General features: G+C 39.7%; 1 protein-coding gene across 1 annotated transcript in view; it reads right to left on the bottom strand.

The window, feature by feature from the left end:
- Positions 1-1,052: 1,052 nt before the first annotated feature.
- CNTNAP5 (contactin associated protein family member 5) overlaps positions 1,053-24,959 on the bottom strand; it is a 582,534-nt gene continuing 558,627 nt past the window's right edge. Inside the window, exons 22-24 of the mRNA XM_087712206.1 lie at positions 13,388-13,606; positions 3,959-4,030; positions 1,053-2,469 (exon numbers count right to left, since the gene is read on the bottom strand). Of these exons, the coding sequence (XP_087568332.1) occupies positions 2,273-2,469; positions 3,959-4,030; positions 13,388-13,606 (488 nt within the window). The 3' untranslated portion in view covers positions 1,053-2,272. The remainder of the gene's footprint in view (positions 2,470-3,958; positions 4,031-13,387; positions 13,607-24,959) is intronic.

Genomic DNA, 24,959 nt, shown 5'->3' with positions numbered 1-24,959 from the left:
ATATTTGCAGGGAAGCCTAGGCATTTAAACTGTGGGGGGTTTCTTTATATTTATATAGTGCTTGGTGCCACCAGTTTTAATGTTTTGCATTCAAATTAGCAACATCACTAGGCCATTTATTCATGTGAGAGATGACACAATGTCCTAATACCTAAGAAGCTGCTAAAGTGCCTGTGAATTGAAGGAGCTAATACCTCTGCCTCAGTTATTACTTCATGATACAATAAAGATTATTGATTGCATCTAATTTTATGAGATGGAGTTTTGATAGAATGTTTTTTCCCTATAATGTGTGGGGGGAGGGGGAGGAAGGGATCCTCTTTTCCATAGGACTATGTTTTCTTTCATAAAAGTGGAGAATGTTGCTGGAAAATTTTTAATGGATATCTCTCTTTGTGTGTGTGCATTATTTTTCCTTTTTCAATGGGTGGTTTATAATAGACATTATAATAGAGACATTATAACAAAGGCTTCAAATTGGGACAGGAAATCCATAGCCTGCACAAACCAGAATCTCTGCCACAATCATTGCTGAAAGTAGACTGACTTAATCGAAACTGCTACAACAAAATTTGGGAATTCTCTCTCTGTCTCCCTCTCTCTGTGTGTTTATCATTCATATTAATCATTCTGTTGAAATGTAAAAATTGCCAGGTTGGTACAAATGTCACAAAGCCACCCTTCCCCCTTTTCAATTTTTTGGGTTGTTTCTATCATAGGAAATGTCACTTCTGGGGAAAAAATGTTGATTTTACTCAGCTACAAACATCAGCAGAAATGTGGCGGAACTGTTTCCCTAGACCAAATACCTTATTTGAAAAATTCTCTCCATTCCAGATGCTACATTAAAAATAAAAGGGAGGGAAGGAGGACACTTTTCAAATCAAAAGGTTCCAGATCAAAATTAATAGGGAAAGAAAAAAAAGGTGAACATTTACACGTGCATTTTGGGGAAGGGAGGGAGAGTGATTTTAGCTACAAATGACATAGGGACTAGTCTTTTGTGTCCCTGAAGTCCCTTAGGCCCTATTCATGAAGGGCCTGCAGACTCACATCTACATTGAAAGTGGTACAAAGAAGCACTGCCCTAAGTCTCCTTTCAAGGCCCTTTGGAAGATTTTGCCCAAGAGAGGACCAACATGGAGGAAAGTGCCATTATCCAAGAAACCAAAGGGAAAGTTGATGCTCAGAGGCCAAAAGATAGGTTAAGAATTCATTGGGCAGACTTGAGCCTCTCTGGATTTGCTGAAATCCTGAGCACATGACACATCTCACACCTCTTTGGCCCTCTTCACAGGGGTCCTCTGGCCTAGTCACAAAGCATCCCTTCAAAGGACAAGAACCAGGTAGCCCTCAGATGAAGAGCACTTACAAATCATTTTGGAATACCAAAGGCATCGCTCGTGCTCAAGCCCAATGGAACTGTTTCTAGTCTTCTCATCTTTAGACCAACTCTACTGCAGACTTGTAAACTTCTATCCTGGAGGACATGAGTGATTGAGTGATGCCTCTTAGAAAACCAAGCTATTTCTCAGAGTTTCACAAGCCCACCTTGAGTGCCAGGTGATTGTTGAACCAAACTGACTCAGAATCTAAAGGGTTATGCAAGGAGGACAAACACTTGATAGATTTATCCAAGTGGTCTCAGCTCTCTCCAGTCATCCCATTCAGAAAGTAATATGATCTTGCAAACTCTAACCTTGTGTTGGACAAATGTTTCAGTTTGAAGGAAAAGAAGTGATCAGATGGAACATAAATGAAAAAGGCTGTTCCAGATCCTTAGTTTACAAGTTAAGCAGAGCACCACAGACACGAAACAGAATTATGCCAATTTACAGGACAAAGGATTTGGCTCATCTTAAATACATTTTTAGCGAGATAATATGATCTTATTCTTTCACACTACCTTGTTGCAATAGCTGTAATGCTACATAATTAGCTTGCACACTTTACCTCTAGTATATATCACTCAGGTCCAACATGAAATGGTCCAGAAAGCAACATCTCAGAAATCCAGAAACTAAATAGTCAACCATGCATGTAATGATGAACTTAGTTAGAATACATGGTTGCTTGAGCAGTTAGGTGTTATCTATGATGACCTTGGATGGAGAACAGTGCAGTTCTGCCTATTTCTTCTGTGTCTATTAGTTCTTTCCAAAGAGTGGGGAAATTCCAAAGTAACAGATGGATTAAAAACACCATCACCACCATCACTACCATCATCATCATCATGGAAATGCCAAAGTGTAACAAGGAATGAGAGAGTCTTTTAGATAAAGTATTCTCGTTTGCACTCGCTCACTGGGTTCTGTAAGTCAACCTCAGTCTTAAAAGAACGGTCAAGGTGTTCTGGATACTCTTTTTCCTTTGTCTGGCTGTTCCGATGAGTCTGTTTGTGCCGATAAAGGACTCTGCTCATAATGGCCACAATGCAAAAGATGATGAAGATCACAACTGCAATAACACCTGAGGTGCAAAAGACAAAATGTAAACATAAGGAGAAGTTCAGAGTGAGATATGTGGTCTGTTCAGCAGAATAGATTTTGTTTTGTTGTGAAGTTCACTGTGGCTGCTTAAGTGAATTTTGTCTATAATTATGCAGGTTTGTTATACTTAACCTCAACTTCTTCCTGATCTCAAGAGAGAACCAGCCAAACTGGCTGCACTATATTTCGTGTTGAATTACTTCAGCAAACATTGTTCATGCACAGATTATTATTATGCAATATTTCACTGCTATTTCATTGGTGTCTATTGGTTAGGAAAATGGCAAGCTATTCTTCAGTCCCTCATACTGCTCCTAAATACTCTTTTGAAATGTTGAGGTCTACAGTAGATAGTGAGACATCTGGAGGTAAGGGTGGTACTCATGCAGGAGGTAGGAAAGGAGATCCATTGTGGAAATCTGCTCATATGATGTTAGGAATAGCCAATCTCCTCCTCCCAAAGGAAGCCTAAATGAATATACTTTGTTACCAAGTTTCCATGACATCTAAGCACCAATCTTATCTGCATTGATAAGAACTCTCAATTATCATAATTGCTATTGAGGGGATTTAAAACATTCATGGTTCTAAATCAATCTAGCTAAAACAGGATATTCATTCAATTGGATTGGGATGGTCAACCCTTAATTGATATAGTACTAATTCAATTACTTTATCTTTGGTACTCTAATTCATGTTACCTAATTGTGAAGTCCAATGGGTCATAAAGTTTGAAAATACTTCACTGAATTGTGCAATGAGACAAAGAAGATGAGGGACCCCAAATAAACTCAGAAAACTGCTCATCTTTCAAAATGCTTTTTGGATCTATACTGTAAAACACAAAACCAAACTAAAATATTTTCTAAAGCTCTGGACACAGTAGCCATAGATACCATTACAAGGGCACCACATTAGCTGGCTCATGATTTTGGTGCTGCTATAGATAAACTGTGGATGGATAAAGATATCACTGGGACTAGCGTGTGTAATTGCATATTCCATAGCTTCCAGCAGAATTAAAATAGCAACAAAGAAAAGGGGAAAAAAACCCTATAAAAACTCAAAAATATTATTCTTTTTCTACTACATACAATGCCTACATACAATTTCAAATCAGAAATATTAGACAATTGAGAAAGGTAAGAAAAAGTTCTTTTCTGCTAAAAGAAAACGAGGTTTGAAGAATCACTAAGGCATTTGACCCTGCAAGCTGCATTGGAATAGCAATAGCACTTAGACTTATATATTGCTTCATAGCCCTCTCTGAGTGGTTTACAGAGTCAACATATTGCCCCCAACAATCTGGATCCTCATTTTACTGACACCAAAAGGATGGAAGGCTGAGTCAACTGTGAACCAATCAGGAACAAACTGCTGGCAGACATCAGAATTAGTCTGCAATACTGCATTCTAACCACTGAACCACCACGGCTCTTGATTGCAGAAATATGATTTGCTCAACTTACCTCCAATGAAGGCTGAATCGCTTCTGACAGCATTGCTGAGTGGTTCTTTATCATCAGCCTTCCCAAATGGATCTGTAATTCATAAGAAAAACCAAGGTAATGCTTATATAATTAAGGGGCTGATCTTTTTTTCTGGCTGAGACTCATACTTGACCTTTAAGAAATATCCCAGATGCCATCCTCCAAAAACTTGTGGATGCAGCCAAGATAATAAAATAAATATAATTTCATTGACTCTGACCTTCACAGAAAATTAATACAATTACTCTTCAGCCACATGTGTGCTAATTTTACTACATTTCATTCGAAATTACAATTTGAGGACAATGTTTGAAAGTGGTTTTTTGAGGACCGCTTTAATACATATATAGTGATTTTTAAAATAAATATTTGCACTTCTTACTATCCCCAAATTGTTGACAGTAAACTCATCTACAATTTGCTCCCTTTTTTTCCAGCTCTGATAACATTTCAAGATCCAAAGCTTAGGCCATTTTAACTCAAAAGAAAGAGGATCCTGAATTTAAGATGCCTTCCATATAAAGCAAAGGTTTTAAAAAATTCCAAATCTGCTTTCACTATTACATTCTAAGAATTTAGAGAATTTAAGATGTTTTCACTTTAAAATTACATAATTTGGTAAAAATTAGTCTTCCTTTCAGATACATACTGTATGATTTTCCTCCTTGTTTTATTTTTATATAAATACAGCACTAATGGAGTGTCAGTCTGTCTGTTTATATATGTGTCAGCATTCAAAATTGCCTCCACTGCTTGTCTCTCTGAAGGATAAAGACAGTTTCAGTTTTGGGGAAGAAATGTTATTAAGCAAGGAGGTTTGATTGGACAAAACAAAGGAGGGGAAAGGGCTAGAGTTCTCCCAGTGGAAGCGTCAACCATCCATGGATAAATTTTTATTTGTAAAACTTGCACCAACTCAACATGCATGTTTGATTGCCAACTATCTGCTTACTGTTTCATAACTCTAAAGAAGAGTCTTAATTTGTAGCAAAGGCCAAGATTTACTCCTGGAGGTAGAAATACTTCTAAAGTTTTATAGGCTCAGAATTATTTGAATAGATCAGCATTAGAAGTTCCAAATTCTAGCATGTCTAATATAGTACCTGAGAGCACCACTGTTTCTACATACAATTTCCTTCACATCCATTGGACCTTCTGTCCCAATTGCTTTTTGTATTTTTGATTTTTTTAAAAACCAATAGACATATTACAACACAAACAATCACCTTCTAGCATTTTATTTCCAAACTTCATTCTCTGTATATAACTAACTCACCTTGATGTACTTCTGTTGCATTCACCACTCATTTATTTTTATTCAGCCAACTTCCTTCAGCTCCCATGTAATTTGACCCTATCTCATTAACCGCATGATTCTTGTACATCCCATTCCCATTTCATTTAACTGATTCTTATGCTTCTCCTGACACATATGTTTTCACCATCATTTGTACATCTTAAAAGTATCTCCATCCATTTTGCCACCTTTATTAAACATCCTTCCAAGATACACAAATGCATCTATTTCTCTAGTTCCTCTCTGTTTAGTTGCAACTTGAAATCATTAATATGATTTAATTACTTTGATCAGTGATGCAATTTTTAGATCCATACTCTCATTGCATCACACCAAGATTCGGTACAAATCATTTGGTTTCTTAGTCACAATTTGGCATCCTAATGTAGTTGCAACAGTTTATTTATCCATTGCATTTATTAACTTATTTTTTAAAATTTACGTTTGGCCATCTCAAGCACATTATTCCAGCCAACAGAAGTTGAATGATTTCAATCAAAAGTATAAATAAAATAAATAGCAGCCAAGAACAACAATCAACAACTAGTAATTATTCACAACAGTTAGTAGCATCAAGTAATATGCTCACCCACACCATCAAAACCCCAGGCTTGAGGACAGAACCAGTTCTTTGAGGCCTTGAAATATACCCACAGGGTTAGGTGGAGTCCAATCTCTGGGAGGATGCTATTACAGAAGGTGGATGCAATGGCAAAATAATTCCCTCTTCCTGGGTCCCGCCAAACAATATTTCCTGGTTGACAAAACTTAACCCTAGCCCTAACCCTATATAATCTTCCCACTAAACTGGGTGAGATGGGTGGAAGCAATTAGGGAGAGACAGTACAGTAACTGGTCTTTACAAGACTGAAGGGCTTTATAAGTAATTAGAAGCACTTTGAATTGTACCTGGAAGTCCACTGACAACAATGCAGCTCACAGAACTGAGGTGTCACATGTGGTAAACAACAGACACCCACAACTGTCTGTATTTCTGCATTATGCACCAGCTGAGACTTCTGAATACTCTTCAGGGTAGCCCCATAGAGAGTGCATTGAACTATTCCAATTGGGATATGAGGAAGGTATAAATGTGTGAGTTCAGCCTTCAGGTATCTATAAACATATCCATCCATTTATTAATCAATAAAAAACATGATGCAAGCCTCTCCCTCCCTCTCTCTCTCTCTTTCTTTGTTTCCTTCTCTCCCCCTTTCTCCTTCCCTCCGTCTCTCCTTCCTTCCTTCTGTCCATCCGTCCGTCCTTCCTTTTGCAGGCTTTTATCAATTACCTGTCTGCTATATCAAGTTATAGAAGATATCAGCTTATCTTCTATAAGCTGATGTTCTCTAGCTGGCCTGATGGATATTGACATTTTCTGCCCATCATGGCTTCGATCAATCAAAGTTTTCACATTTTTAGTAAGTTATAGAATTTGTGAGGTAGGCTACCACCATTAATTATACCTATTACCTATTTATTATTATTATTATTATTTTATTTTGTTACATAAACAACACATGCCCACACCAGTGGGAAAAGAAAAAATCAAAACACAAAAAAGACAAAAAACAGAAAACAAGGCAGGGGGAAAAAAAGAAAAAACAAAAGAAAAAAACACAAGTATATATTATAAAAAAGTATATCAGCTGGTTACAACATGTTTTTGTGCATCTCTTCCATTAATTCATATTAATTCAAATATCTTAACTCAAATGTTTACCATATTGACATCATCATACCTCCACTTTTAGTTGACTACAGTTATTTAAACATCTTTCATCCTTAACTATGCCAAAGATTTAATCCATAACCACATGCTAACATTTCATTTACTTGTTTATAAAATCCTCCATTAACATCAAATCCTCATATCCTGTTTTAGCTAAACATCCATAATATTTAATACCAAAAATTCCATCCTCCATGTATATAGTTTATTATCATTCTCCTTTCTTTATGTAACTATATTGTATATCATAACATTTTCCCCATATTAATTAACATTTAACTGTATATAGTTTTATTTTATTTTTTAATAGTGATAATTATTGTAATTAATAACCTTTGTATATGATCCAAAAATATTTCTAACCTTCCCTTCTCATATCCAATTATTATTTATCATATCAACTCCACATTATATACATTACTATCATTATCAATTATTATTCAACTATGTCTATCACAAATAAAATGAATTAGGTTTAGCTAATTTTGAATTGTATTCTTCCATCTATCAGCCTGTGTCTCTCCAATAATAAAACCTCCTTAATCCTGTTGCCATTCGTGGATCAAGTTCTCCAAACGTCTTTATGAGCAAGTCCAAACAAGAAGATCTTTGCACCTTTTTGCTTAAGGTGCCTCTCATATAATGTCGTTGTCCTCTGATTATTTCACTTTTCAGCTTGTCTTTAATTCTCAGTGGTGGTATCAAAAGTTTTGCAAATGATGTTTCATAAAGTATAAATTCTTTAATGCTTCTCATTCCTCCTGCGCTCTGTCTTTCGAAGTAAATCTTCTGTGTGGCTGCCCCCCCCTTCAAACGTTCCATCTTTTTCTCCCTCAGAGGTAAACCAGATGCCCGGAATGTCAGAAAATTGAAAATCTTCATCTCTGACATCCTTCGTTTGTATTTCAGGAACATTCAAACATTCAACATTCTCACTTTTTTCTTCATATTTTGATGTTAAAAACAGCAAATAATTCAGCTTTTTTTCAAATCTGTCGTACGTGTCAGAAAGCTTTTGTAGTGCGGAAAAAATCATTTGAAATGAATCATTTCAAATTTGAACAGACACCATCTTGGTACGCAGTTAGTATTTTCCCTTTAGAGGCGTTAAGGTATTTGCAAGTAAAAAGAAGCTGGGAGCTTATCTGATCTTAGACCAACCCAGCCAAGCAATAAAAGTGTCAAGTTGTAGGGAGCCAAATTATAGTAAATTGGTTTACAGCTCACTTACAGAGAGTCAGAGGAGATGTTGAAGTAAACTTTCCTTTGTCCATGTAAGTAGCATTTAGAACATTTAAGAAATAGGGTAACCACCGTCCATAAACCAATAAAGAGATCCAATTCACTGCTAAATTCTTCTGTTCTTTGGTTTCAATTAGCTTAAATTTTTATGCGGACCGTGTCTCTCTGAGTAATAAAATCACCTTACCAGCTGGAAACACTCACGCCATTCTTAGGGGCAACCTGCAGTTTCGGTTAGCTTATAGCTAATCCAGAAGTCACTGGCAAAGGAGGTTAAATTCCAAGCCCCCAGTGACTTTGCGAACGTCTCTGGGGTCACTGGATCTCCTCCAACCTTTCACTGTCTCTCCGGGACAGCTTGGGTTCAAAAATGAACCGTCCAATTCCTTCAGAATAGAGGAATTTCAGGAATAGCCTGAAAATCCGTCTTCTCACTGCTAAGCCCCGCCTTCTTTCCCACCTATTACCTATTTATTATTCCTCGCTATCAGTAAGGATGGTTTGAACCCATGTCAACCCGTATGTCACAAGAACAAACAAAGCTTGTTTTAACTAAACCGTGCTCACCTACTGTAATAGTATGCAAATTAGGATCTTTGATTTGAACAAGCCAACATACTGTTGCATACTGCTGCATCTGGCTTGCATAAAACCTGAAATTTAATTTTATTTAAAACTAAATAAAGCAATAGAGTTTATATGCTTATGGTTAAATTTAAAATAAATAAAATTTTAGTTGTTTGTTCTCCCTTTATTTCTTTCCCATCACTTAGGAAACTACAGCTGATGGCAATTCTTGTAAGGCTCCTGGGAGCCACTTAAAAGCCAGAGGCTTCTGATTATATATTCTTAAATTAATAAAACAATATTAGAATTAAGAACTATCACCTTCCGGTTATTTTTAATGTTTATTTTTAATGTAGAGGTAAATTTAAATTTTATATATTGTATTAGAAAATGGCTCTTTTTAAAGCGAGGGAATAACATTAAAAATGGAAGGCAAACTACATCTATGCAATGAGATGTATGCATAAAGAAATTGAGCGTCTTTTTACCCAGAGGCATAAGTAGTAAATAGAATTCATTTCAGATTGATAGATGAAAACCCATTGACAGTAAATTCCACTTTCAGTCTCTTTTGCAGTCTGCAGAATCAGGAGATGGAAAAATGTTGACCAGTGCATATTTTCCACTGCAGAGATTCCCCGCTCCCCCCTTAAAAAAAAAAAATACAAAAAAAACCTGGTTGCATTTTGCACAGAAATGAATAAAAACCTTAACTTTTCTATAAATGTACCTTTGGTGCTTCACTCTGGAACTTGTCTCATATCAGTCAAGTGAATTACACAGAAATAATGATGGTAATGCATTTCAAAGGTAATCAGAACATCCAAAGGTGGCTTGGGACAGTCAGAAAGGGCAAGTTGAAGCATCTAATTTTTGCTGATTCTCCACAATCTTTGGCATTTTTCTACCTGGTGCCTTTATTGATCTGGAAAGCTTCTCAGCCATGACTGTAACTTTTTTGTGGATTAGCATCTGCCTCAGTGTTTTCTAGGTAGAGTCTATCAGTTTCGTTGCAAGTTGCCCAGAATGAAAAGTAAGATTCTGAACCTTAAGAGAAAATGATGCTTTTCAAATCCAATGACTGTAGACCTTATTTACCAGACTTTTAATAAAGTTGATTCAGAAGGAAATACCTCAGTTAAATACACATTTGGCAACAAATAGAATTTGCCCAATTAATACGGATGAATGTTAGCTAAAAATGTTAGCTAAGGAATTCACACAAAATATTGAGAATTAATTGCTGCAAAATAGTTCATTTGGTATAATATTCTCTCTCTCTCTCCCTCCCTCCCACCCACCCTCCCGCCCTCTCTCTCTCTCACACACACACACACAGACACAGAAAGAGAGGAGAGAGAGAGAAAGAGAGAGAGAGACAGAGACAGAGACAGAGACAGAGAGACAGAACAAAACAAAGTCAAGATAGACTATTTTTAGGTTTGTTTGTTTATACATCTTATATCCTGGCAGGTTATTAAAAATTTCATGGGCCCTCAGTTGATAATAGTTGCTGGCATCTATTCTGGAGCATTAATAAATAAGAATAGATTTGCATGGAGAAAGAGCACACACATCTTTTTACACATCCCTAGAAAAACTACTTAAGGTGCTGCCAATCTGCATTAGTAAGAATTGATTTTACTGTCAGTAACAGCTATGACAAGGCAATCTAGTGACTACAAAAGAAAGAGAAATCACACATAAACTGGAACTCATTCAACATGAGGAGCTTATAATAATTTGTTTCTATTTTTTGTTAACAGATTCTAGTGCTTTCTTCACAATATCTCAGACATAGTGAATGGAATGAAATGGTGATTTGGAAGAAATTCAAACAGTTTTTACAACAAAGGAAACAAGGCAATAATGCTGAATTGTAATTAAGTAAGAAAGAAAAACAAAATCATTTCAGGATATACCCTTCCAGTTAATTGGAAGCAGCAAGAGTTTGTTGGGATATGTAATTCACTCTTCTTTAAGCTGAAGTAGGTTTTATAATATAGAATGCATTTTTGGGGTGGGACCTGAACATATTATTCTTTTATACAAAATGATTTTTAGTATAATTTATACTAAATTATATTTCATTTTAATGTATTATGGCCACTCACTTTCAATCCAGAAGACTCAGAACAGCTTAAAATAAAATAAAATGTATTCAAAACATAAAAGAAGGTGGGACAGTGTGGACAAAAACAGCCAAACATACCCATAAAAAGGCAAAAATATGATAGACTGCCATAGCGACACCACTCCATGCCTGGAAAATCAATATCCTTTGGGGGGAAATGATCTGAAAGCCACATGGATATGTGTTTGTGTACTGTATGTATATGTATGTGCACTTCCAACTTATGGTAATACTAACCCTAGCTTTACAACATGTTCTCCTTTCCAACATACAAAACACTTAAGATGCCCAAGGGAGCATTTAATTATCACAAGCGGGAAATGAACTGCTTGGATCATCATCAGGGTATAATGTGTCTCTCCTTAACCCTGGAGAAGATAAGAGACAAACATAAAACAACAGCTTCTGCCAGCCTACACATTTTCTGATTATCTGAGGTGATAAACTTTAAGCAACAAATTCATTATACCAAGTGATTATGTTAGAACAAAATATTTAAAAAATCTCTTTTTCTAAATAACTAATCAGAACCTCTCAGATGATGAGATACAGACCTGAGACAGGTTTATAGGGATCAGTTTCTTATAGGCCAGGGGTCCCCAACCCCCCGCCCCCCGGCCTTGGCTCAGTTCCAGATTGCGACCAATTCAGAACTGGACCCTGGAATCAGCAGGCGCACAGACATGTGCAACTCCACTTGTGCAAGCTTGTGCAAATGGAACTACATATGTGTGCATTTGCCCATGCTCATGGGGAAGCATCTCCTTCCCCCAAGGGTGAAAGGCTACCATTTCAGACCAGTTCACCCAAACCGGTAGTAAAACAATGCTATCAGTTCAGGTGAACTGATATTTCCGACGATCAACTGTTATATGTGATTTATATTAGTTAGAAAGCAGGATTTCCTGATTTCTAGCTAATCTAAGTCATGTGGCAAAGTGGATCCCCCCCCCTGCTGTTCTACTTACATTTGCAGGCGTACTTGATAGCAGGCCCCACCCACCCACCCGGACATCATCATGACCATTTTTGATGCTCTGCGCATGCTCGTGTGCTCACATTTGTGAAGGGGTAGCAAAGTTAAGTAGATTTTACCCCTCCCTTCCCCCCTCACCAGTCTACAAAGCCAGAAAGGTTGGGGACCACTGTTGTAGGCAAACTAAACTTTTACTTATCAACTCCCCCTTTTCTGCATTTCCATGGAACACCATTCATTCTTTGGCAAGCTGATTTTTGAAAAACAAACAAATAAACAAACCTGATTTTAAACAATCTGAGAATTCAATTAAATATGTTTAATAATTTTTCCACTTGCTCATCAAAAGTATCTTCTTTGTTTTCCATAATTAAACCCTGATGAAACTACAGTGTTCCAAACAAATATCCTTTGTGCAATGTCAACCTACATTGTTTAAACTCTATTCGTGTAGCTTTACTAAGTCAAAAGTACAGATTTCATGGCCTTCTTATATTAGCAAAGAAAAGAACTACAAAGGAGATCAAATAATTACAAACAAGATCAAGGTCAATGGTAATATTATTGTAGGCAATATATTGGAATAGCATATTATTAAGGTTGTTATTTTGTGTGGTTATTGTATATATTATAAAAAAAATACTATGAGTAATATCCAGTTTACATTGTATGCAGCTCACTCCCACTCAATCCATCTATCCAGATCACAGCAATTATGCCCAGCACTCAGCTCAGCTAGCAAAAATATGGCTTGATATGGCAAAGAAAAAACAGAGATGAACAATAGACAAGAGCTAAAAGGACCCGTTCACTTAATACCGATGATCTACATTTCCAATATTTAAATATCAAGAGGCATAGAACTTTCCAGATGCATTGGAAACAAAGCTGTGGGTAATCAGCATGGCTAATTGCTTTTCCCTTTATTTTTTTATATCACATCACAAATATAGAAAATAGGATACCAGGTCATCCCTCCTCTATTTGCAGAAACAGGGAGATCAATAGGTATGAAGAGGGATGAAGAGCCGAGGTGGCGCGGTGGTTAAATGCAGCACTGCAGGCTACTTCAGCTGACTGCTAGATCAGCAGTTCAGCGGTTCAAATCTCACCGGCTCAGGGTTGACTCAGCCTTCCATCCTTCCGAGGTGGGTAAAATGAGGACCCGGATTGTTGTTGGGGGCAATATGCTGACTCTGTAAACCGCTTAGAGAGGGCTGAAAGCCCTATGAAGCGGTATATAAGTCTACTGCTATTGCTATTGCTATGATGCAGTCAACACAATTAAGATACCATAGTACATCTTATTTGCATATTGCCTAGAAACTCTTGAATACAACAACTTATAAATCTATAAAAACATGTTCCATTTTTATATATACCATATTTCCAACATCTATTACTTACAACAAATAGGAAACATTAATAAACTAGTTACCTGTAAAATGTTCTGAACATACCTGAGGAAGAGTAGATTGAGGTTGCTGTATTTGCATCTACTTCAACCAATGACCTGCAGTTTGATTCAGACAACGAACCCAGGACTGTCACTGGTGCTAGGTTGGGATGTCTTAAGGCAGCTTTCAATGGAGCAATATGGTTATACTGCACAGATGACATGCATCCAGTGAATCCAAAGGAGTTTGCCTTGGAGATTTCCAGATCCAGGCCCTGACTATCTGTAAAACACAGAGCAAATAAGTGCTTCTTCATTTATACTGCAATACCATATGGACATTAAAGGATAGCTGACATAAATTCCTACCTATTTAACTACAGTATTAATTTAATTAGTTTTGACCAATTCATGTAATGCAATCTTCAATCCATGGTTGGAAACTTGCTATATTGTTATTTGCCTATTTGTCCCCACCTACCTGTATGAGAGTAAGTTTTTTATGAATTCTAACAAAAAGAAATCTAGATTCAGGTCTAAAACACTGGTGTCAAACTCATGGTGTCACTTTGCTGTCACATGATGTATCTTGACATTTTTCCCCTTCCCAGAGCTGGGGTGGGCATGACCTGTATGTGATGCATCTGACCCAGTTTGACACCCCTTGTCTAAGATTTAGGGAATATGCTTACTCAAAGTCTGTGAAATAATTAGCTTAGTAGGTTTGGAGTGCTTCAAATGTAACAGAGATAATCTGAATATAATGCAAATAATATGTTTAAAAACACTGATTTTCAGACATATGTAATGTAATGTGTTGAGGGGGGAACACTTCGAAGAGAACCCCCCAAAACACATTATTAAGTATCATGAATTCTAGATATTATGTTTTCCTTGACTTTGAGCTTAAGACATTACAGCTAAAATTTATTTATAATTTTAACATAACATGGTGGTGCTGTGGATAGAATGCAGTATTGTAGGTTAATTCTGCCAGCTGCAGGAGTTCAATTTTGACTGGCTCAAGGTTGACTCAGCCTTCTATCTCTCCCAATAAAGTGAGGACCCATATTGTTGGGGGCAATATGCTGACTCTATAAACCACTTAGAGAGGGCTGTAAAGCACTGTGAAGCCATATACAAGTCTAAGAACTATTGTCATTGGGATCATTTATAGCTATGTTCCTGGTCCAGCAATTATGCCTGTCTGAGCAGTTTGAGACATAAAGAAAAGGGGAAGGAAACTCACATTTCTATAAAAAACAATTGGAAAAGAAAATACAGTTTATAAATTGTGCAGAAAAGCTCAAAACATACTGCACAATTTTCAAAATAAATCTGTTGTTCCGCAGTTTTATAAACCTCGGCAAGACAATACAATTATCCCTCTAAAGCTACTGATCATTTATTTCACAATTTGGGTTTTTAATAATAAATTTCCCGTGGTTCAAATCCTGTGCTTTCCTGTGGGTTTATATAATTCAAGTTCAGCAGCTGTAAAATCATGGTGCTACAAAATAATACCACTAATGAAGTGGGAAAGGTCTCACTTCCTATGTGTCAAGTTCATTTTTTATTATACCTCGCTGTAGGTGTAATAAACTTGGTATTTTTAAAAAATTATCCTAGTTCTAGGAAGTGAGGAAGTGATTTAGAGAAGCATTCAATATTTATATCCAGTTCTTATTATCTACAGATAAACTTGCTGACTGTGTTGTGCTTTGGAAATAGCAATAGCAGTAGACTTATATACCGCTTCATAGGCCTTTCAGGCCTCTCTAAGCGGTTTACAGAGAGTCAGCATATTGCCCCCAACAATCTGGGTCCTCATCAAATCAAGTTACATCACTGCTGGGGACTGAAATACTGAAGCCCACAAAGAATACACTGTCTGGGATACAGACAAAAAGTATATGGTATTTTCAAGTGCCTAAATATCAACTTTATGTTGTGCTACTTATTAAGCTAATATGTCATAATGTATAATTCTCCCTTTCTCCCACTCCCTTCCCCTCTCCTTCATTAAAGTGGAGAGTTGCTTTGAAATGCTGTAAAAGTAACCAGGGAAAACACTGTGGCCATGTGCTTCCTTGGCCCAAAGGTCAAAGCTACCTCCCACATCAGATGAAGTGTTAAGAACATGGAAAATGACTTCTCCATTTATAATCTATGGACTCTCTTTACTTCTTGCTTGCATCATTAGTCACGGCCAGGTTTATGGTGCTATGCAGATAATTAATCACATGTTCAGATTGCCAGGGTGTTTTGAAGTCAACATTCTCACATATGTGATGTTCGTTCAAGAACAATTTTATCAGATACCCTTTTATATATTGCTAGTGACCTGACAAGAGCTATGTAACTTTACCTGAAACAAACATAATATCTACCACAGTGTTTATATTCCTGTCTAGAAATGACAGCTTGCTTACTTTTCAGGCCATTTTAGTGTTTTGCAGAAAAAGAATTGGGGCCCCCTCTATGAGCACAGAAGATTTTGCATAATGAAGGCAGCTCGCTAAAATGACTCTTTTACAGAAAGAATATTATAAAGGTTATTATATAAAAGAATTTATGAGAAAATATTGTTTTTCCCAACAATCAAATTAACATGGTTGAAGTTTCTCATATATTTTGATGGAAACTCTTTGTCAGCTCAGCAATATTGGCTTCTATGTATGCTTACAGATGGAACTAAAAGTTTGATTGCATTTGATATATACACTTTAAAATAAATTTTGATAATGATGTCTGCCTTGCCGATGTTAGCTTTCCAAATACCATGTAAAATTAAATCAGAGTCGAAGCCAAAACAATGCTTAAAGTTCCAATTTAATAAAGCAGGGATGTTGGCATAGTGCTGTGGGGATTCCGACTCTGGAAGTTACATCAGAATCCCACCCAGTTAAAAGTTCATGATTTTGCCCCCACACCCATGGTCCAATCTTTTTCTTCCACGCTGGCGTCTATGCCTAGCTGCCTCCGGTCAGGTGTAAAGGTTTGGGAGACAAAAGATGACCTTGAGCTCCTAGGAAGGAATTTTTTATTTTGAAAACAACACATTCTACCCTTTGCTAAATCCCCCTCTTAATAAGAGTGTGGCAGGCCAAAGATTCTTATATATATTACACACAGACACACACACACACACACACAGACACACATATATACACACCCCTTCCTCCCCCAGGGGGACCCTTTGGCTTATCAGGGAACTTCTCATGGAATTGTTTCACCAATTCATCTGCTTTTAAATCCCAACTTCCCAACTTTTCACCCATGTAGCTTCAGACAAAGGGTAACCCTTCCAATGCACCAAATATCGTAAGCAACCTCTATACATCTTGGAATCCAAGATTTTTTTCACTTCATAATGTGTTTCCCCTTCCACCGCTACAGGAGGAGGGGGAGCTTGGGCAGATGGCCTTATGCTAGATGCCCTTACAGGTTTTAACAAGTTACAATGAATACTGGGTAAATTTTCCCTAGGATTCTGGGTAGGCTGAGTCTAACTGTAACTGGGTTAATTATCTTTTCTATTGGGAAAGGTCCTAGGATTTTGGATCCAGTTTCTTGCTAGGCATCCTCAATCTTATGTATTTTGTAGATTAAAAAAAACTTTGTCCCCCACCCTAAAGGGGGGTTGGAGGGAACGATGTTTATCAGCTTGCTTCGTGTAGGCTTCTGCCGCATCGGTTAGAGCCTTCTTCGTATTTTCCCATCCCTTCTTCAATGTGTCCATCCATCCATTCAGAGACATAGAGGAGGGAGGTTCTTTTGGCAGCTCAGGCATGGGAACGAACTCCATGCCACTGGGAATCTGGAACAGAGTTAAACCGGTACTGCTGTGGACTGCATTGTTGTATGCCACTTCAGCGAAGGGTAGTAAGTCTGACCAGTTGTCTTGCTGGCCCACATAACACCAGAGGTATTGTTCCACCATTGCATTGGGCCTCTCTGCTGCACCATTGGTGCTGGGATGAAATGCTGAACTGAGTCCCTGCGTGGACCCAATTGATTTGAGGAACTCTCTCCAGAACTTAGCAGTGAACTGAACTCCGCGATCTGAAATGACCCTTTTTGGCACCCCGTGCAGGCGATTATTAGATCACTACAAGAATGATCAGAGGCTTCTGAGGTAACAGTAACTGTTTTAATTCAACAAGAACGTTAGCAACAGTAACAAACAGTAGACCGGACAGTCTCAGTAGCTGTGCGCGGTAGATCGGATAGTGTGTAACAGTAGACCGGATAGCTTCCGTAGTTATGTGGTAGATCGGATAGCTGTTGGAGTTGTGCTGCCTTTTATACTCGGCTGTCTCGTGACTGACAGCTCGGCAACTGGCAGGCGCGTCTGATTGGCTAAGACGCGCCTGGCTGCTGCCGAGCTGTCATTCGTAAGTGTGAGGACTTACTATGCTATATAACAGCGATAAATGTGTTTCACAAACATTTTTGATAATTTCTTTGTGGATGGTAACCCCAAGCAAGTAATGAAATGCCCTTGCTTGGAAAACAAATCAATAACTGTCCAGATTACTCTATTACTGCTGCTGTTTGGAAGCTCGACGCTGAAATCCATGGCTATCTCTTTCCATAGTCGGCTGGGGCTGGCCACTCGTTGTAGTAGTCCAGGGGGTTTTTCCGGCTGGGTTTTCATTGCAGCACAAGTAGCACAGCTTTTGACATAATCGTCCACTTCCAATTTCATCTTTGGCCACCAAAATTGACGTCTGGTGAGGTGGAGTGTTTTTAGGAATCCGAAGTGGCCTCCTAGTTTCGCATCATGACTCCGCTGTAGCACTTGCAGCCTCATCTCTGCAGGAACATATAGCTGGGACCCTTTCCAGGCTAAGCCATTCCTCACTGTTAGGATGTCCTTGTTGTTGTTGAACCATGGGTCTGTCCGGGGAGCTGCCTTCAGTTCGGTCGTCAAATTATCTTGGCTCCGAGTGGTGACTAGAGCTGCTTTTTGGTGAGAGGGAGATATGATGGGGTGGATGACTTCTTCCTTCTTACCGTCAGGGGGAGGGGATAGGTGTTCTTTTCGCATACTGCATTCAAAGCTTGCAGATCTACACAGAGGCTAACTCCACCATCTTTATTATTGTAATGCGCTCTACATGGGGCTGCCCTTGAAGAGTGTTCGAAGACTCCAATTAGTCCAGAATGCAGCCGCGCGAGCGATTGTGGGTGCACCAAGGTACACCCACATTACACCTATCCTCCGCGAGCTGCACTGGCTACCTATTAGTCTCCGAATCCGCTTCAAGGTGCTGGTCGCTACCTATAAAGCCCTACATGGCATCGGACCTGGGTACCTGAGAGACTGTCTCCTGCCGATTACCTCTCTCAGACCAATTAGATCGCACAGGTTGGGTCTCCTCCGGATTCCATCTGCCAGCCAATGTCGGCTGGCGACTCCCCGGGGGAGGGCCTTCTCTGTTGCAGCTCCGGCCCTCTGGAACGAGCTCCCTGTTGAGATCCGGACCCTTACTACCCTCCCGGCCTTCCGCAAAGCCACCAAGTCCTGGCTGTTCCAGCAGGCTGGGGGGAGCTGAGAAGCATCTACCTCCACGGAAATTGTGAATGTTGGTTTTGTTTTTAATATGTTGTCTTTGTCTTGTTCCCCCACTTTCCCTTGTCTTTTGTGAGCTGCCCGGAGTCCTTCGGGATTGGGCAGCATACAAGACAAATAAATAAATAATAATAATAAATAAATTTCTTTTCTCTGAAGAGCACTGGGGCTGCTACCTTCGACTTGGCTAGTTCAATAAAACCCCTTTGTAAATTGGTGTCAATGTACTTCCCCAATTCAGTCATCTCCTTAGGAGTCATAGAGTAGATTTTTGGTTTTGGTAAGGCTACCCCTGGTTTGAAGTCTATCACACAGTCTGTGGGGTGGTGAGGTGGAAGGTAGTCTCCGTCTTCCTCACTGAACACCCCCGCCAAGTCCCAGTAGACCTTTGGCACTCGTTGGATCCCCGGAGGTTTGGTGTCTGTTGCGGGGGCTGCAGGTTGTGGATGGTTTGGGCTGTTGGTTCTAATTGTTCCTGGGTGGCCTTTAGGCTCCACGGTTGGTAACGGCCCAAAATCAATGATCAATTTTCTAATACCATCCTCCCACTTGATAGTAGGTGCCCACTTGTCCAACCATGCAAGTGCCAAGGTAACTGACTCCTGCATTTTGGGGGCTACAATGAATCTGATGAACTCATTGTATTGGCCTATCTTCAACTTCACTAATTCAGTGATCTTTGTGGCCAGGGCGTCCCCAATTAGGGTTCCATCTTCTTGCTCGAATCGAATAGGGTGGGTTAGGGGTCTTGTGCGTATACCTAGCTGCTCCACTATTGACATGCTGATTAAGCATCTGGTGCAGCTGGTGTCTATGATTGCCCCAACTTCCCCTTCTACCCCTGTTCTGGGCACTTGGAGTTGGGATTTTATGGTAAAGGAGGGAATAGGTGCACTCACCATTGGATCGTCTTCGTCATTTTTATCCTCCTCCTCCGAAGCCCCAGGGGCTTCTTCAATAGCAGGGTTCTGTGCCTCCATTGGCTGCTGTAGTAAACAGCTCTTTTCGGGTGGCTTTTTTGGTTTTTTCTTCATTGCGCTGGCAGGTGGTTGGCACTGTTGTGGAACAGGAGCTGGAGCTAGGCATTCTGTTGCTCTGTGCCCCATCTGACCGCATCTGTAACACTTTATGAAGGCCCCATGAGGGGTTAGTAGAGGCCTCTCAGCTCCCTGCCTCTGCGTATGTTGGCCCAAAGGCTTTTTGGCAGGAGTTCCGGTACCAGGCTTTCGATAGGTGTTAATCTCGTGGTCTAGTATGATTGCGGTGGTATACCAATCTTGGAGATGTTGCGGGATCCCCCTTAGGGCACAAGCTTCTTTCAGTTTGGGATTTAAGGCTTTTTTGAATGTGTAGACCAAGAGTCTTTCTGGCCAATAGCGTAATCTTCCAGCTATTCTCCGGAACTCCCAAACTAATTCCTTCATGGGACGACCAGCCTGGCACAATTCTTGGATCTGGTCTTCAGCATCCACATTTTGGGCCGCATCGCTAAACCTGGCGCGCATCATTTGGATGAACCCATTTATATCATCTAGCTCAGGAGCTGCTTCCTCGTGGAGCTCTGCTATCCACTGCGCAGCCTCCTTTTCATTCATCCCCTCTGCTATCTCTTGGATCAACTCTCGATCAGATGGGTATTGAGGCCCCACTTGATCAACGTATGCCCATACTCGATTCAGGAAATAAGCCAGCTTATCTGGGGACCCATCAAATGTTGTATGGAACCATGGGGGTGTGGGAAGAGGGGCTGCTGGTGGTTGAACAGGGCCAGCTTGTTGGTTTGCTGCTGGGGGTGGTAAGCCCCTCCGTTGACCCACACCCATCGGTTGGGCAAAAGCCTGGGGAGGCATTGCTGGGGGGGCTGGACCTGGTGGCGGTCCCATTCTCTGGGATTGCCCAGGAGCAGTTATCTGGGAAGGCACCATCTGCTGGAAGTGGGTAGGCGTCCATTGACATTGAGCCCATCCATGACCCGGGATGAATACCCACCCTTGGTTTGCTTGATTCATGGGTTCGGAGTCACCCCTTTGCAGCTGTGGGGAGATGCATGTGTTCCAGGCCTCTTTCTGCTGGCTGGATTGACCTCCCCTAATTGGAGGGGGGTCTGGTTGCACTCCAGTAGGAGGGAGGGGGTGCTGATGTGACTGCTCTAGGCATCAATCCAGCCGCAAGGGTGTGGGTTGATTCATTAGCTACTGTATGGAAGGAGCCCACGTCTCCGCTCCACTTGCCAGAGATTTCCCTATGAGGAAAGAAGAATGTGGGGGGTTCCAGGTTCCACTGAGGGGTCTCTGAAGAGGGGAGGGTTTTTATTTCACTCACGTTTAGCTGTAGGAAATGGTCTGGGAGGCCCATTAGAGAAGGGCTGCATGAGGGCGGCTGAGTTTTCCATTCATCAGATCTTCTGGTAATCATCCAGTCATCTGTTGAAGGTTCCCTGGCAACCCCCTAGCAGGCATTCCTTAGAAGTCATAAATCTTGATGCCTCCTCATGGAATTCCTTTCACCGTGCCCCCAATTCTCTAATCTCTGCAGCTTCTATTAATTACTTAAGAGGCACCTCTTGAATCTCGGCCAAATTAATTGAGCCATCAAAATTAGCTTTCTCCGCAGCATGTTTTTCTTCCTCCATCTTCACTGAATTTTCGTACTGCCCAGGATTGGGTCAGAACTGGGATTCAGTACCCCTGACAGCTTCCCAGCTTGCAGGCATGTTGGCATAGTGCTGTGGGGATTCCGACTCTGGAAGTTACATCAGAATACCACCCAGTTAAAAGTTCATGATCTTGCCCCCACACCCACAGTCCATCAGATGGTCCAATCTTCTTCTTCCACGCTGGCGTCTACACCTAACTGCTTCCGGTTAGGTGTAAAGGTTTGGGAGACAAAAGATGACCTTGAGCTTCTAGGAAGGAATTTTTTATTTTGAAAACAACACATTCTACCCTTTGCTAAATCCCCCCCTTAATAAGAGTGTGGCAGGCTAAAGATTCTTAAAGGAACTGCTGCAGGCCTGACAGCCAGCTGAGAAGTCTTTTCATTCTTCAACAGCAGATAGGAGAGCTCTGCTCCTAACTCTAATCTAGTTATCCAGTTGACCCAGAAGCTAGAAATAAATGTAACTTTTCTATGTTTGAATTTTTATTTCTCTGTCGAAAATAAATTTATAGGGAGGGAATGGTCTAGGAAAACAATTGCCTGTCTACCTGCCCAAGATCTGTGCCTGTACACCACAAAGAAAACATAAAAACATTGGCATTTAGAAGCTTACAAATTGAAATAAATGAATTAATTAAAAAAAGAAACTTTAAATAAATGTATTGATTATAAGTTGCTCTTTTATGTCTACTTATTCCACCACTTGCTGAGGCATGCAAGGTGGAAGCCTGGAGGTGGAGGCGCAGAACAAGGTGAGAAGCTGTCTGAGTCTTTGTCTGACATAGAGGCTATTGTGGCCCAGCAGGAGCCGTTGGAGCTGCCACCAGACTCCGACAGCGAGGGGCCCTATGAGTCAGCTCTGGAGGATGTGAAGCACCCTGGACAGGGTTCCGACTCTGAACAGGGCGCAGAGAGGCTGGTTGGCCACCAGGAGGTGCCTGAGCCTTAGACCAGTGGGGAGGAGACAAGGGAGGGTGAGCCAGACACCAGCACTGAAGAGCTACTAGGAACAGTTGCGCAGTTACAGGAGGTAATTGTACTCAGCTGGTGGTCATTATGCTCCTCTCCATACTATAAAAAGACTGCTTGTGCACAGACCCCTCTTGCAGAAGTCAATGCAGGAACGAATGTCGGAGAACATTACTGTGAGCTTGGCAGGCTGGATTGCTGCCAAGCCTTATCTGTGCTGGGCTGCTGCCCAAGCTTGTCTGTGCCGGTTTGCTGACAAGGACCTGTGTGACAAGGACCTTACAAGGACCTGTTAATTAAATGCTGTAACTTATCTTTGGCTCGGAGTGTGTGTTGGTGTGGGATGAGGGGGGTCAGAACAGAGGCAAGTTATTTATTCCACTTTTAGCCCATGCTTTCTGCTTGACGTAGAAGATTTAGCATGTTCCAAGGGCAAGTTTCCTCTATTAAACAATGCTGTCAGATTGGACTCGTGTTTTCTCTCTGGCAACCTTGTGCAACTGTACTCCTTCAGCAACCAAGAGCTTAGGCATGTCCTATTATTGATATGATTTTTATGATGGCAAGGTGTCATTCACCCAGGATCTCATTGGTTTCTTTTAATTATTGGGTTTTAACTTTTGTATCCTGCCCAGAGTCACTGCGGTGAGAGGGGAAGCCATTTTTATTATTCAAATAAATAAAATAATTAATAAATAAATAAAATAATAAAGAGAGAAATACATACATGCATACATACATATTATTTTTTTTAAAAAAATCAAATTCCATCTGCTGATTAGGCTTAATGGCCTGATACCTCCTGCTGCCACCACCTATTTTTTTAAAAGCTGAGTCACGTAACTCTAGTATGTATGCAAGATAAGATTCACATGCCCGATTTGCCTTTCTCTTTATTAAAAGATAAAAATACAACAAAACAAAACAAAACAGGGCTGTCGCTGGGCTCTGTGGTATAAAAGCATAATAGCTAGGAGATGCAGACTTCCTTTTTCTTTTAGGAAAATTAAGAGGGAAAAAATCTATTAAAGAAACATCTTCCCCATTTAAACTTTATTGAAATGGATTGAAAAAAGATAAATTAGTATCCTGATTACATGATGTTCAGACAAATACAAATCAGTCACCAAACAAAACAACATCCTAAAGAAAACAGAGTGCATTGGACTGACCAAAGGGTTGCACTCATTTGCTAGAAATTGATTACTCTTTACAGGAATCTCTAAGATGCTGAATAAAAATAAATATATTAAAGATTAGAAAACATTCTTCAACATGGCCTATAATTTGTGAAGGAAAATATGTTTGTGAAGGAAAATATTACTACAATTGTGAGAAATACAGTCTTCCTGCCCATCCTTCATTTTGTTTGTGTATGTGTGTTTGTGTGTGTGTGTGTGAGAGAGAGAGAGAGAGAGACACAGAGAGAGACACAGAGAGAGAGACACAGAGAGAGAGAGACAGAGAGAGACAGACACAAACACAGAGACAGAGAGACAGAGGGAGAGAGGGAGAGAGGAGGGAGGGAAGGAAGGAAGGAGGGAGGGATGGGCAGGCAGACTATATTTATCACAATCCTACTATTATTTTCCTTCACAAACCAACTTTTCAAAAACAGAGGCTTTAGCTCTCACCCAAATGTACCCCCCCCAAAAAAAACATGGTCCCTTAGAACAGTGTAAAGAAGTATAGTTCAGGAAAGATTTGTAGCATTTCTCATTTTTCCACATTCAAATTAACTAAATGTATCTAAACTAAACATTAAATTTGATTTGTTGTTATGTTGCAATATTAAAACTTTCAGAAATTCTAATCCTATTTAGGTGTTATATTATTTCGAGCCCTTGTCATATGAACACAGAAAACCAGCATCTCCAATAATGTGACGCAGATAAGGTCAAGGCTCAGAAGTGAACTGTTCTTTCATGGACATTCAACTGTTGGAACATATCCCCACTATTGGGGAAGGGGTGACCCTAACCACAGAGCTGAAGATTTGAAATAATTTCTACAATAGCCAGATGTATAAAACAATTTTAAGGCAATCAGGGCATAAATAACCAGGCTTTCCTATCCAGAGCTAATCAAATGAACTGCAATTTATCTTTTTTTTTTAAAAGCCATTCAGGCCACTTTTGGAGTATGTCGATTCAAAAATGAGATATACACAATTTTCTTGGATGAGAAAAGTGCTTTCATTTTTTATGATTCAACTTCAGGTTACTGGAACATATTCAACCCATTTTTGATGCAGGTGAAGTTTTAACACCTTCACTGCTTTACCTGATATATGAGACACTAATGCTAATATTTCACTCCAAAATCTTTGCTTTTAGGACCTAGCAGCTTCATATACTGTAGATGTTAAAGAACAGAAGAAATAATAAGGAAACGTGTAGGATTCCGCCATTAAAATGAAATCTTGTAAAAT

The sequence above is a fragment of the Thamnophis sirtalis genome, unplaced genomic scaffold (genome assembly GCF_051295495.1).
Source record: "Thamnophis sirtalis isolate CommonGarterSnake01/CBP01778 unplaced genomic scaffold, rThaSir2_p1.2 scaffold_1, whole genome shotgun sequence".
Taxonomy (NCBI): Eukaryota; Metazoa; Chordata; class Lepidosauria; order Squamata; family Natricidae; genus Thamnophis; species Thamnophis sirtalis.
Note: the sequence above shows the minus strand (reverse complement) of the source record. Positions and strands in the feature narration are given on the sequence as shown.